The 13,614-nt window shown below is 38.6% G+C and overlaps 1 protein-coding gene across 14 annotated transcripts in view; it reads right to left on the reverse strand.

Moving 5' to 3' along the window:
- Nucleotides 1-13,614, reverse strand: part of FGGY (FGGY carbohydrate kinase domain containing) — a 327,922-nt gene that overhangs the window by 67,360 nt on the left and 246,948 nt on the right. For 9 of the 14 annotated variants that reach the window (XM_075097457.1, XM_075097459.1, XM_075097468.1 and 6 more), the window contains 2 exons: nt 9,396-9,524; nt 3,869-3,972 (listed from right to left, as the gene is read on the reverse strand). In XM_075097457.1, coding sequence (XP_074953558.1) covers nt 3,869-3,972; nt 9,396-9,524 — 233 coding nt within the window. Of the gene's footprint in view, nt 1-3,868; nt 3,973-9,395; nt 9,525-13,614 lie in introns of those variants that run through there. The other 5 variants (XM_075097464.1, XM_075097467.1, XM_075097463.1 and 2 more) reach the window with 2 other exon arrangements.

The raw sequence follows: 13,614 nt of genomic DNA on the forward strand, positions 1-13,614 counted from the left end.
TCAGGTATGGGAAACTGCAAGATTTATCTGCGAGAAAGAAGGAGCAGTACTACTAGATCACTTGCTCCAAGGAATGCTAGGAAATTTCTGTGTACAAGTACCCTGTCACACCACTTGTTCATATTACTGTTTTGCTGTTTGCTAACTGGCACTTGAGAGTTAACTCAATTCTTCGTGGTTTTACACATCTGCAAAAGGTAAGCACGCTTGTGTTCAGGACTGGGACAAGATAATACAGATATCTGTACCCAAAATCCCTCCAATCACATAACGGTTTAAGAAGAAAACAAAGGATTTTTGAAACCTTTAGTATATCCCATAAAACCCATAAGACACTGGCAGGAGCACAGGCTTTTAGGGAAACCAATTACCTTATTCCCAGAGGCTGGGGCATGTCTATTAGACCCATGCAAGCTGCTAGTTAGGAATAACACTCAAACTCCTATTTCAAGGCCTCAAACCTGCTGTTATTTTACTGTGAAAAACTACTCACACGTTTTGGTAGTCTCCATGGCTACACAAGGAAAGCCTCCTAAAAGTTCCAGAAGTAAATGTGGGTGCTGGAGCTTGCAGACCCTGTCTACAAAGCATGATGACATGCAGCAGCCCACTCAGAAAAGTCAGCCACTGACTCTCCGTCACTTGAAAGGAATACCTACGCTCCACAGTCAGATCAAAGCTGCAGCAAATTATCTCAGCCCTAAACTAAGGGACAATCCTTCACAAGTAAAAGGACAGCTTATTTGCCATTCCAAATGCAGATTCTGCCAATGACTTTTGCTAGGGCAAAGGAGGCCGCAGAGAATCATGTAAAATGAATAACTGTCCAAAAATATTCAGAAAACCATCTTTTATTTTCTTCTTCCTCATGGATAATGGATGAGCTCTGAGGTGGCAGTGACTTTCAGCAACTACCAACTCAGACCTGGGCTTGAATCAGTAACGTAACTACAGCATGCTTTTTTGCTTCTTTCATGAGCTATTCAAGTATCTCAACAGAAACACAAAAGAGTTTGAGTGTGTCTGATTACCCCAAACTCTCAGTGGTTAATTCCAAAAGCATATCCTCACTTAAAAATGGTAGTTCTACCACAAATTAAACTATTATAGCCATGAGTAAAATTAGGTTCCACATTTGTACTTTCTAAAATATCAAAGGCATGATTAGCAAAGTCTTTTGTCCAAGATCTCTAGAGACCTTGAGGTAATTAAAACTTTCTCTTGAAAGTTTAACATAAATGCTGTGTTCAAGCAATACCTGCTTCGGTGACTCATGGAGTATTGGGTCTAGATAATGGAAATGCTGTACCAACACACATACACCAACAGTAGTACCCCTGCCCTCAGCAAAAAAGCAGGAAGGGGGAAAAAGAAAGGCATAGCAGACAATTTTGAACAGTTTCCTGTTACAATCCCTTGAAAGAAATCCAACCATACTTTCACCCTGCTTTCTGTTTTCTGAATTTCTCCTGACAGTTGGCGCTTTCGTTTGCCAGAACCACAACAAAGGATGGCCTTGAGTTTCCACACAGGCCATTTTCTCCCTCTCTCGCCTCTGATCATCTCACAAAGGTATTATTGTTGCTGCCTCACTGGGGCTCAGTGCACCTGAGGCAGATCAAAGGCACTTTTTAATGCCCGCCTGACCACACAGGTCTCTCTCCCACTGCATTAAATTAAACTCGATGATTAATCTCTGTAGCCCTGAGGGTCCCTTGGTGCATACCAAGAGAGAAAATATATATTTCTATCAAAACACAAGTATAATATACTTTCATTTTATAGCCCTAATTAAAAAAAGGAACAGCTAATTTCAGCCAAATGCAGCTGCATACAGATCTCATTAAAACACAAATACAACTGCTCTGTGTGCTCTACATTCACTTCATGCAGACTATGCAGGTAATAGATAAAAGAACAGTAAACCAAAGTCCTTTCACAGATTAAATGCAGAGGTTTAGAATTTGCTTATTTTCTGCTGGCTAGAGATTGTTATATCTCTGAGCAGATGAGCGAAGGAAGGCAGTTAAGGAAATGATTATAAAATGCTGAGTAGTTACATTTAAATAAAAATCTACTTAAATCTAGCCAAAAATTGCACAAGCATCTGTTCCCAAGTTTGCATTCAAGTGATTAAGAGCCTTAAAAAGTTCTACATTGTCTATGGTGTACAGTCTGTGTATGACTTTGGAGTTGCTTTAGTGACAGAACAGAACATTGATTAATATCAACATGGACTTTATTGCAAACTTCTGTTACATTAGCATATTTAATGGAGCCATACCTCTCACAGTCGTGGAGTATGCACACAAAAAGTACCAGGAAAGTGTTTACACTGATATGCCATACTCTAGCTTGGGAAGCAAGACGAACTATAGCGAACTGGGTCTACATTAGAATTTACTAATATACGTATATTAAAAAATAATAAATAACCACATACATGGCCTCCTCCAGGTCTGGTTATACTAAAGGAATAAGTTAGAGCCAGCTGGCCCATTTCCAGCTGCTCAACATTGCCCTTAGACCTTTTGGGGAAACGGTCTGCGAGCTCCTCAGCTCATTTTGATCCAGTATTACGTCTCTATTAACCCAACTCATTTTAACAATTTAAACTAACTCAGCTAATGGAACAGGTTAGGAAGAGTTCATATAAACAGCTTCCACTGAAAGGGCAGAAACCTCCATCAAAAAAACCTGGGAATAATAAAAGTAGTGGTAGGCTCGAAGGGTGACTTCTTTCCCCAGAGCTGGTGCAATACCTGCCCGGTGATAGACAAAGAGATACCAACCTAATTTTTCAGAGATCGAGTTAAGCTAAGAGTGGTGGAGTTTCAGGTTTGAAACTCTTGCTTAGGAAGGAATCCAAATATATTCCAACCGGTCTACAGGATTTAAGCTTTTGTTAAATGCTCTGCTTCACAATACTGGGATTATTCACCTCTTTAAATTCAATCACGTACTTAAATGCTTTGCTGAACTACAATCCATGTGACAAGATCACCATTTATTCATGCTCAAGATCACCATGTATCCATGCTGTTACTACGAAGACAACTTAACTTACTGTTAAGCCTTATGTTTTATTATCAGTTTCCTTCTTTTCTCTCTACGGGAGCTCTCTCCATGAAGCATATTAGTCCTCTTTAACACCTCTAGCACTCCCATTGCCATTTGCTCATTTTGGAAAAATCCAAGTTATAATCAGCCTAAATTTAAGATCAAAATGAGTTTTAAATAAAAAAAAGTGGCAGAAAAGGGTACTTATCTAAATGGAATGCTTTCAGACTCATACATTTTAAAAAGGTATAATTTCAAAAGCAGACACTAAATTTTAATTGCAATCTCAGAAAAAGCTTTTGTATTAATTCACTGAGAAAAGTTAGCAAAGTGAAAATTGCTTATTGGGGTTTTTCTTTTTAGTCATGATACGTATCGTAATTCTATATATCATGGCAACTTTCAGAGGTAGAAGGATTTATATTGATTAACTGAAGAAGTGGGGGAGAAGGGCTGCGACTGAAGACATGCACTCTTTCTCCAAAGACACTATTCTATAACACACCAGTGACAGGCCTGTCACAGACAACTCAAGCTCAGAGACTTTGGCTCAGATTTCAGGCTGCTCTTTAAGCCACTCTAGCATTGTGGATTTTACTTTCCATGACGTTTTTCAGTATTGATTTCTACTACTATTAAAGTTCTTGCTTAAAAGCAAATGCATGGTAATATATAATTAATATCCAAAGGTAAAGATAGAGTTACCAGAAAAAAAATTCAAGGAAAAGAATGAGAAGGACAAAGGTCATTTTTCCCTTCAAAAATATTAGTATATCTTGTACAAATCAGGATTATGCATACAACCTACCCCCATGTGGCATGAAGATGTTCCACAGATCATAGCAACTCGGGATGTAATTGGCTGGTTCTCACATGGCAGGTTATGTCCTTTCACATCTGCTCCAATTACTCCTATTAAAATAAAATTAAAATTCTATTTTAAAAAAGAGCAAGCCAACCCTCACAAAACAGAGCTTTTCCACACACAAATAATTGCTGAGTGTCTCAGATCATTGCCACAAATCAAAGAAAGTCTACTTAGTCAATAAACAAAGTTATTTTATCAGATCAGATTAAAGTGTATTTTTACTCCAGATACATGAGGCACAAGATGATTTCTTCTAGGTTCATGTTTATCATCATGATTTGTATATGTTAACTATAACCTGATCTTTATTCTCTAGGTAGTACACTAACATGCAGAATAAAAGACTGCCCTGTTGTGACAGGCAGTTCAGTAGACTGCAGATATGTTTATTTGTTCACAGTTTATCATGCACATACTGTATGATGTGTTTTGTCAGGGGATGAGTTGGAGAAAGGGGTAACTTGGCAGGAGACTGGAAGGTTGCCGGTTTTGTTGTCCTGACTGCTGCTGCTGTTCTGTCCATTTTAGACAGAAGCATCTAAAGGAAGATCACTCCTTCCCTAAGAGGAACTGTGCTTGGCTATGAGGAGCTTCTGTGTGCGGGACAGGACAGGAAGGAGGACAAACTCAGCAAGCACTCAGCCCACAGCAGAAACATACACTAGGGGATCACAGAATCACAGAATGGTAAGGGTTGGAAGGGACCTCTGGAGACCACTTTGTCCAACCGCCTGCTTGAGCAGGCACACTTAGAGCAGGGGGCACAGGAACGCGTCCAGGTGGGTTTTGAATGTCTCCAGGGAAGGAGGCTCCACCACCTCCCTGGGCAGCCTGTGCCACTGCTCTGTCACCCTCACAGGAAAGAAATTTTTTCTCATATTGAGGTGGAACTTCCTGTGTTTCAGTTTGTGCCCATTGCTCCTCGTCCTGTCATTGGGCACCACTGAAAAGAGTCTGCCCCCATCCTCTTGACACCCACCCTTTATATATTTATAGGTATTGATGAAATCCCCCCTCAGTCTTCTCTTCTCAAGGCTGAACAGATCCAGCTCTCAGCTTTTGGAGATGCTCCAGTCCCCTGATTATCTTGGTAGCTCTCTGCTGGACCTGCTCCTTCTTAGGGGGACCCTGCCCTTCTTAGGTGCCAGAGAAGAGCCAGGAGCTTGCTTACAGAATGGGGGAGACCTACAGCCAACCTTCAGCATGCATCACATGCTTAACTCACTTGAGGCTAAAGAGGAAATTCAGCCCTCTCCTCCTCCTCTCCTAGGCTGCATTCTTGCATCACGTTGTGCTGCACCCAGCAAAATGCAGCAGCCCAACAAGTAATATTCTTTTGTCTGTCTTTTTTTTTTTTTTTCTTAAGCATTGCTTTTTAACTGGCAAACTGGTCACCAGACTGTGCATTGAATCTGCATCTGCAGTGCCCAGTCTGGTGACCAGTTTGTCAATCCTGCTAACAAACAAACAAAAAAGGTATCTTTCTCCTCACTGCAGAAGGAACATGAAAGCATTTGCTGGACACTGTAAAAGATGCCAAGTGTTACTGGTGGTTAGTATTCATTAACACCTTCTTGATTAGGTCACCACTGCAAGATTCTGTTATTAACTCAGTCTGTTGGGGTTTACCTTATCATGGTTGCCATAGATATCATGGTATTATCATCATTGAAAGTTACCTAAATAAGCAGAAAATTAAGATCTAAAACTGTAGTCTTTAAAAATCTATCCTTATGTCCCTTTATCCTAGCTGGCTTGTAACTATGTAGTAGTATAGGTGTCATACACAGAGTTTATTTGTCAGGAACAAAAGCAAGCTAAAAGTATGGTTTCTACCTCTTACGCTTTATTTTTCACTGCTCAAACACAGATATGCATGAGTTCATATTAAGAATTTTGGATAGGATTGTCTAAAAGGCAATTTCCTGTACTAGGCAACACTATTAGAATTTCTGAAAGGAGTTAAAAATATTGTTCACACTTCAGAGGGAACAAATCTATTAAACTGACTTGTCAGCATATGTTGCAAATGTATTTTCAGAAACAACAAAATTGAAGAGCCTCATGTTTAGATATTTTTAATCACTAAGAAAACATGCATTCTGCAAAATGTGCATTCTGGACCTTTTTTAAATCAGTGGGATTTTGTCAGTGGCTTTACTAGTGTTTACAGTTGCTAAATTCTTCCTATTTGTGATTAATTGAAGTCAGACAGCAAATAAGTCTGAAACATTCTTATAACAATGAAAACTTAGATAATTTATTCACTAAAAATATTTTTATTGCTGTTAAAAGTCACCTCCACCTTTAACTTAGAATTTTTCATACTCTGAGGCAGACTCAAAATCTTTTTAAGATTCTCAAGAGAGACTGAGAACAAGAAGTCTGTATACCTCACAAACTGTAGGAGAGATTTTAGAAAAGCAGGCAATGCTTAGCATGTGTATTTTTGGATCTCTTCCACAGTGACAAAGTATTTTAGATACTGTACAATAAATGATCTATTTCTGCTGAAATAATGCCGATGTCTTTTCAAAAGGTGCAATGTAAACATTATTTTTATGAGGCCAGTCCTTTGGGACTAGCCTCCCATACTCACATTTTTATCTGTCGGCTCTTTTAAATGGGTACAGTAGGTCAAAATGTAAGACATAACTACTCAGCTTTTACATTTTTACTTTTCCATAATAGGTATCAGATGGACTGATTCAGGAGTCATAGAAGACCTCCACAGACATACATATTGCTTATTTCTTTATCTTTACCTTATTTTACTCGAAACTTTGAAGCCTTCATAAGCCTTAGGAACCTGTCCAGCAAAAACAGACTTTATATCCAGCCAAAAGCAGATCTGAACAGTGAGCCAAGAGTTATTAACACTGAAAACAAGATGTCCATCATGTCATTTTGGTTTAGCCTGCAGGATATGAAAGAGCCCTTTTCGTTACTCTGCTGTTACAGATTATTTTTTAAACAGCCAGCAGAATGTGTTCAAGAACAAGAATAATGACACCCACTGGATGTTGTTGTCTCACAAACTAATCTAGTGCTTACTAATATACAAGTCATATCCTTCAAACAAATTGTAAATCTCAATATTTCAATACAGATCACAGCAGAGTGAGCACTAAAACACATCACTACCTCTTCAAAACAGAAGTTTTACGTAAACTACAAGAGTAGTTTATTTCCAGTATTTTCACATTTTAATTCAGTTTCAAATATCTCTTCTCCATTTTATTTTCTTCTATGCCCCTTTTATCATTATTAAAAGATTAATATGCTTTAGTGCATTGCCATCCTTAATATCCTTTAATTAGAACAAAAATTCACTTCCTAGTTCTAGTATCTGTGTTCTCCTTTTGCTTTTCTGTTTTTCTTTCAGGATTTTCAGCTCTGTATTCTACACACTGTAGGTTAAACTAGACTTGAAAAAGGTTAAAGTTCTTGTTATTAACAGCTATGGATGAAGAGCTATTCAGTATTTGAGATGTAGCAGGACTATTCATTCTCTTTACATACATTTGCAATCTCTAGCTCTCCTTTTGCTCCTGCTGTCTCTTTCGCTATCCAAATCTTTTCCTTTTTACTGTCTTTTCTACTAGTTTCCCTACCTATTTATTCCCCATTCCAGATTCAAGAAGGATAAGTTCCATCTTAAATCTTCCTCTTTTCCCAGACTCTACTCAGTTGTCGTATGATTAGTATGCAGGTTCTCCCATTGTGTTATTGACTCCTCCCTCTGTAATGCATCTCTCCCTCCCTAACAACAACCTATACATTGCTTTTCTCCTGGCAATGATTTCAGTAGTCTGCTAGTGTTTGGGGTGCCATCTGGGAAAACATATTCTGATAAACAGGACTAGCAGAAGCAGACTGTCTCTATCCACTGAAATCTTACTCTGTTGGATGCCAGTACCCATATATTTCTAATGTTAGAGTTTCTTTACACAAGACTATAGCAAATGAACAGGTCTCTATTCTTCTTTAAATTCAATTCATTGATTTCAGCATATGAAATTTACTGGGCAAACTTTTTGTGCTCTGAATCCAGTACTCATATAATAATGCCAATTAAACAAGGACCCTTCACTGTCATTTTCACGTGCTCTATGACAATCCATTTTTTCAGCAAGTTCATTATTTCAGGCCAGCTTGTTATTACATGCTTTTCAAGAACACAAAACTGCTAGGGCACATAGTTTTAAACACATTTTTATGCAATTAGGATTTTTAAGTAAGTCACAACAGTATGAGCACAACACATCTAAACTACGACACTAAAACTCAGTCTTCCTTTTTGCAGCTGGATCTCTATCTAATCCTTCTGAGGTAATAAGAAAAGCAATCTACATGATTACCTAACCTCACCAGAAGCAGTTATCAGAAGGAGAGTAAATGGATTTGAACATTTGAAAAGTTGCAGGCTACAACTTCTAGAAGAACAAATGAAATTTAAAACACCACAAAATATTTGAAAAAAACCTGGTAATTTAGCAGCTAATCATATTTCATTTAGACCTAGAGAAAAATACTTGGATGAGCAATACATTTCCATTGAACAGTACTGTTTCAATAACACTGAAACTTTCTGAGGTAAGACTTTTTCTGAACTATCAAACTAAAAAAAAAAAACCTCAATTTCCTGCTGAAAAAGTTACACTGAATCACTTTGTTATTGACTATATTTAGATAAGGCCAAACAGCATAGTACGAAAATGAAGCCATTGAGCCTCACCAAATATATTTCAACACAGTTGAAACAGGGTATATCAGAATATTGTGCTGGAAAAGAAAAAAATCTAAGCATCAGGCCTCCCACCCCAGTTATGGATAAAAAGTTCACAGTCACAGAAGGGGAATGCTGTGCAGTGGCCAGTTCCCCCTCTACTTCTGTTTGCTAGTTTAGATACACAGTATTTACATATTCTAACCCCCTAGACCAAAAGCAGCGTTTTTGGTATATAGCCCACATTGTGGTAGCTTAAATGTATGTGAAAAAGTCTCTACTGCATTATTTAAACAAAGCATGAATCACTTCTAAAACTAAGAAGAATAACTATGAACAAGGTTCAGACATGAGACTTCTCCCTTAGGACGTTAATTTTTTATTATTATTTTTCTTGCCTACCCCCAAAATTTTGAGAAACAGAAGATGCAAACTCTCAGCATGTTGGCATGCCAACACAACGGTGTTTCATTTGAGGAATTCAAAATGGAATGAGCAGAAGTTAACAAACAATTTGCAAAACCAGAGAAAAGAAATAAATGGTGATAGCCCCTTTCTATAAACAGATATTCAATATTAGCAGTTGTTGTGAGGGGTTTTTTATTTTAGTTACGCTATTTCATAAGAATAGCATCAGAGTGAATTGCTGGACACAAAACAGGCTGTGAGAAAAATCGCTTTCTAAAATTAATTCAATACATTCCTGCCTCCAAGAATAGTAAATATATGACTGAGTACCTAGTCCTCCAGCATGTGCATCAATGAGAGATGCTGCTACTGCAATCCCTTCAGGAAGACCGAGATCTTTTGCAGCTTCTGGCATTAGACCTTTTCCAACAGGCTCTCCAGGAGACAAGACGTGGTTTCCTGGGCAGACACAAGGAAAACCAAACACCTGTCAATTTACTAAACAGAAGAACAAACATGTGTGTTATTAGAAGAAGTCCCTTCCTCTCCCTCAAGTTAGTGTGGCATATTTAAAACAAAAAGGTGCATCAAAGAACTCTATCTGATTAAGAAGTATCTTTCATTATCTGTCTGTATATTAAATATAACCATGCTAAATCAGGCTGTCCCATAGCAATTTGAGAGTTCAAAAGTATTCAATGTCCTATCTAGCCACAGAGAAAGATTTCGCCACAAGCAATTAATTTCTGCTTGGCATCTTTCCAAGAGATATGCAACACTTACACAGAAATCCCGAGCTCTTGTGGTAGTTACTGACTAGGCTGCCTGCAGCCATCCTCTGTGCATGCTCACAACTGAAAACTTCACCTGTTGCACAAGGCATGGGTCATTTTTTTTCCACTTCCATCCATTCCAGCAGTTTCTACCAGGAATAAGGTGGCTATAGTAACAGAAACTCTGAAAAAGAAACTGGCTTAAGCAGCAAATTCCTCCTATTGCAGCTGTATTTCCTCACAGACTTAAATAATCCTTTTGAGTCTTCACTGGCCTTATGAAATATGAAGAACATTACTGTCACCCTGAACACAAGCAACGCAACCCTTCCCTCTCAGTCCTGTCACCAGGGAGCCTGGTGGCAGGTCCCATATGCATTGGTCTCCACTACCATAATGCACATTAAGTTTGTCTTGCAAAAAGAGATTGTTTCAATAATTAAAGCATGGTGACGGAGGTTGCTCAGAGCTTAGAAGAACATATCTAGATTCACTAAACTTTCAGAATTTAGCCTCCTCTGTGGCTGCTGAGTACAACCACAGCCAAAGCAATGAGACTGACAGCTCCTGGAGCCACACACGCTTCCCTATGTATCTAAAGATTTGGTGTGTGAGAGGCAGCGAAAGGCACAGTGGGAGCTCCCATGTATCTCCCTGCCAATAACATGGCTTTTGGTACATACATGTAGCTTTTACTAAATTCAAAAAATCATCTAGGCAGAGTTGACAAAACTCCTTTTTAAAATAAAGCAAGCTACAGTCAATTCTATTGAGAATGTTATACCTAAAGCACATTTGGATGTGTAGAAAGGAAGTAAAACATCCTCCAAATAGAGATTAATTAAGAGGAATAGCATATCATAAAATATCAGGAATACACTAATGACCATGAGCATAATCTTCTAGAAATACAGGTATACCACCTTACTGTTAGATGAAAGGAAGGTTATGATATTAAATTCACAGGTAGAAAATGGGTCTTCAATTTTATGTATCACTTAGATCTTTGTCTTTGCTGTAAATTATGCTGGTTCTTCACTTTAAGGAAGATGCCCACCTCCTGACAGATGCAGTGTATGGAGCACTTTGTGACTAGACAGCACACACAACTTCTCAGTGTTTGTTTCTCCAAGTTTCAATTCTGTTGACAGCCACACCACTGCCTCTGAGATGCTAGGCTGAATCTCATACTGGAAATTTAAAACAAGTATGTAAAGCCAAAGCATTTGCACTTGACTTTGGGTTTATATTCAAATATTGGGGGCAGTAACCAAAGCTCACTATTTACCTTATAGAGAAGGAAGTGACAACATAAAACTATCCCCTTACAGGAAAAAAAAGTCTATATTTTATTAATTCTTAGTGTAGAGTCAGAACATTCTGCTAGCTTTTTCAAGAGGTGTATCTTTTGCATTTTTTCCCCAATAATTTGGAGAGAAGTATTTTTTATCTTTAAGATAACTTTTGTATTACCTTTCTAGGTTTTTAAGACATTGGGGAATAGTACCAGAAAAAACAAAGTTGTCTGGTTCTCCTGACATTCAAAGACCCTGAAGGTGGAAGGAAGTTCAAAAGAGTTCATGCAGCTAAAACCACATCTTTTTCTTCAGAATCATTTCCCTGACCTGAAAGCATACGAATATCTTGTATATACAGCATAAGATTAAATTAATCTGAAATAAAACCTCTTTCCAGGCACTCAATTCCATGGTTGGCTTGTTTGTATCAGTCACACTTGTCAAACATTTTAGTGTGCAATTATTATGTGGTTAAACTCCATTTTTGAGATCAGGGCTAATATTAGACAAAATCTTTTCCTATCAGCTTCTCAATTACTGTATTTCTACTTAATGAGCACTAAGGGACCTATTTCAGAGGTAAAGATAATCCCCTCTTCTACAGCAGCAGTAGAAAATCACCCTATAGTTTCCTTTGATATTAGTTATATATCAGAACAACCAGGAGCATTGCTACCCACCATGGACAAAGAGTATGTGAGAATGTGCAGGGATGGGTTTCTTGTGATTTGAAAATGCAGCATAAAAATCTTGCATTTAAAAAAAAGAGATTAATTAACAGGAGAGTATGTCCCATCCGTTTTAGGAGTCAAGGTGAAGAGTTACTCCTTGACTGAAAGCACTTCCTAACCTCCTCAGATGAAAGCACTGCGACAGCAGTCAGAAGTCAGCCATGACAGGGATTGCGAAGGAGAATCTTCTAGGTCACCCAACATTCAGGGAGAACAGAAAAGAGGTGCCAGCAAGTGAGCGCAGTTGGGGGAGGATACTGATTCTGTCCCCCTACTTCATCCTCCCAGCTTCAGAAATCAATTAAAGCTCTGCTACACCCATACGATACATTCACAAGGAGGTTTGTAAAAGGGAAGAAGCAGGCTCTGCATGGGCACTCTTTCTGTCATCATGGAAATTGCCTCCCCACCCACACAAGTGAGAGTAAGTAGGTGTGGAATGGGCAGAGCCTTGACTTAACCACATGGGTAGAGACCTGAAAAGGGAGTTGTAATTCTCATGGTTTACTCTTCACTGAAAAACTAGAAAACAGCTAAGCATCAGTATGCCTAGAATCTGTACGTATAAAGCTATTAAATGAAAAAATAAAAAACACCAAAAGCAACTGAAGAGGAGCCACAATTAAAAATTAAAGCATTTGAAACAGACTGTACTCCAGTACTACAGCGGGAGAGAATGAATACATTATTACTTGAGCAAAACACAGTGGCTTCAGAAGTCAAGGGACAGCTACTACAAACATAAAGGTATTCCACAGCTACACACCAGCATTTCAATGGCAGGTGCTGCTCTCCTTAAATCCTACCTGTCAAGGGAGGGAAGCTGTCTAGAGAGGGAGGAAGGGAAACAAGAACCGCCTGCACACAGAGGCGGGCAGTGAGAGTATTACAGAAGGCTGCATAAAAGAGGCAGTGAAAGGACTGAGTCTTCTCAAGGCTCCTGCCAAAGTAAATGTATCGAGTCTTTTGTTTACAGTAGTCTCCCCTACAAGTCATTTACCTTTGCTATAATGACTTCCAAAATTAGACCTAACCAAACAAACCCATAATGGCTGAAGCTGGAGATCTTTCTGTTTCACATTCATACAGCTGTTTCACTAATGCAATGCCCTAATCCACAACTTTTTCATTTTGTACGAGACAGACTATTTCTAGCTATTTTTTCCCCTATAAAGCAGTGAGTTTACAAAAGGAAAAAGCTGTCTGAATCTCTTCCTCTCTTTTATCCTCCTTCAAAGACTAATGTTAGAATTTGCTATGATCAAGTTTTGTTTAAAGAATTTGTGGTACCAACGACCCTCTACCTTTTTAGGCGGTTACCGCAGCAACCAGCTATTTACCAGACGCAACATACAAGGCAGACAATACATCTTCAGTCAACTTTAGTAATCAAAATTCACTGTACAGGCTCACTAATATTTAACAGAAGTAGGTACTTTAGGACATAGACCTTTTTACAAACAACAAAAGCAGAGCGCAGCAGGGGGCCCAGCTGACTCAACTATGACATACTCATGAGAATGGCTTTTCATCTGTCATGCAGAACATGGCTGCATTTCATGAGCACTTATATCTGGCTGTAAATACAAAAGGAAGAAAATCAAAAGATGTCCCTTTTCTTCACTAACTTGACACAAGCAAACCTGAAATTGGATATATCAATCCCTTGTTGAAATCCCAGCCACCTCAGAAAGAAACCCAACCAAAGGGTAGAACCTGTCTCTATTTTATAGCCTCCCCCAAACTG

Source organism: Phalacrocorax aristotelis, chromosome 6, assembly GCF_949628215.1.
Source record: "Phalacrocorax aristotelis chromosome 6, bGulAri2.1, whole genome shotgun sequence".
NCBI classification, from domain to species: Eukaryota; Metazoa; Chordata; class Aves; order Suliformes; family Phalacrocoracidae; genus Phalacrocorax; species Phalacrocorax aristotelis.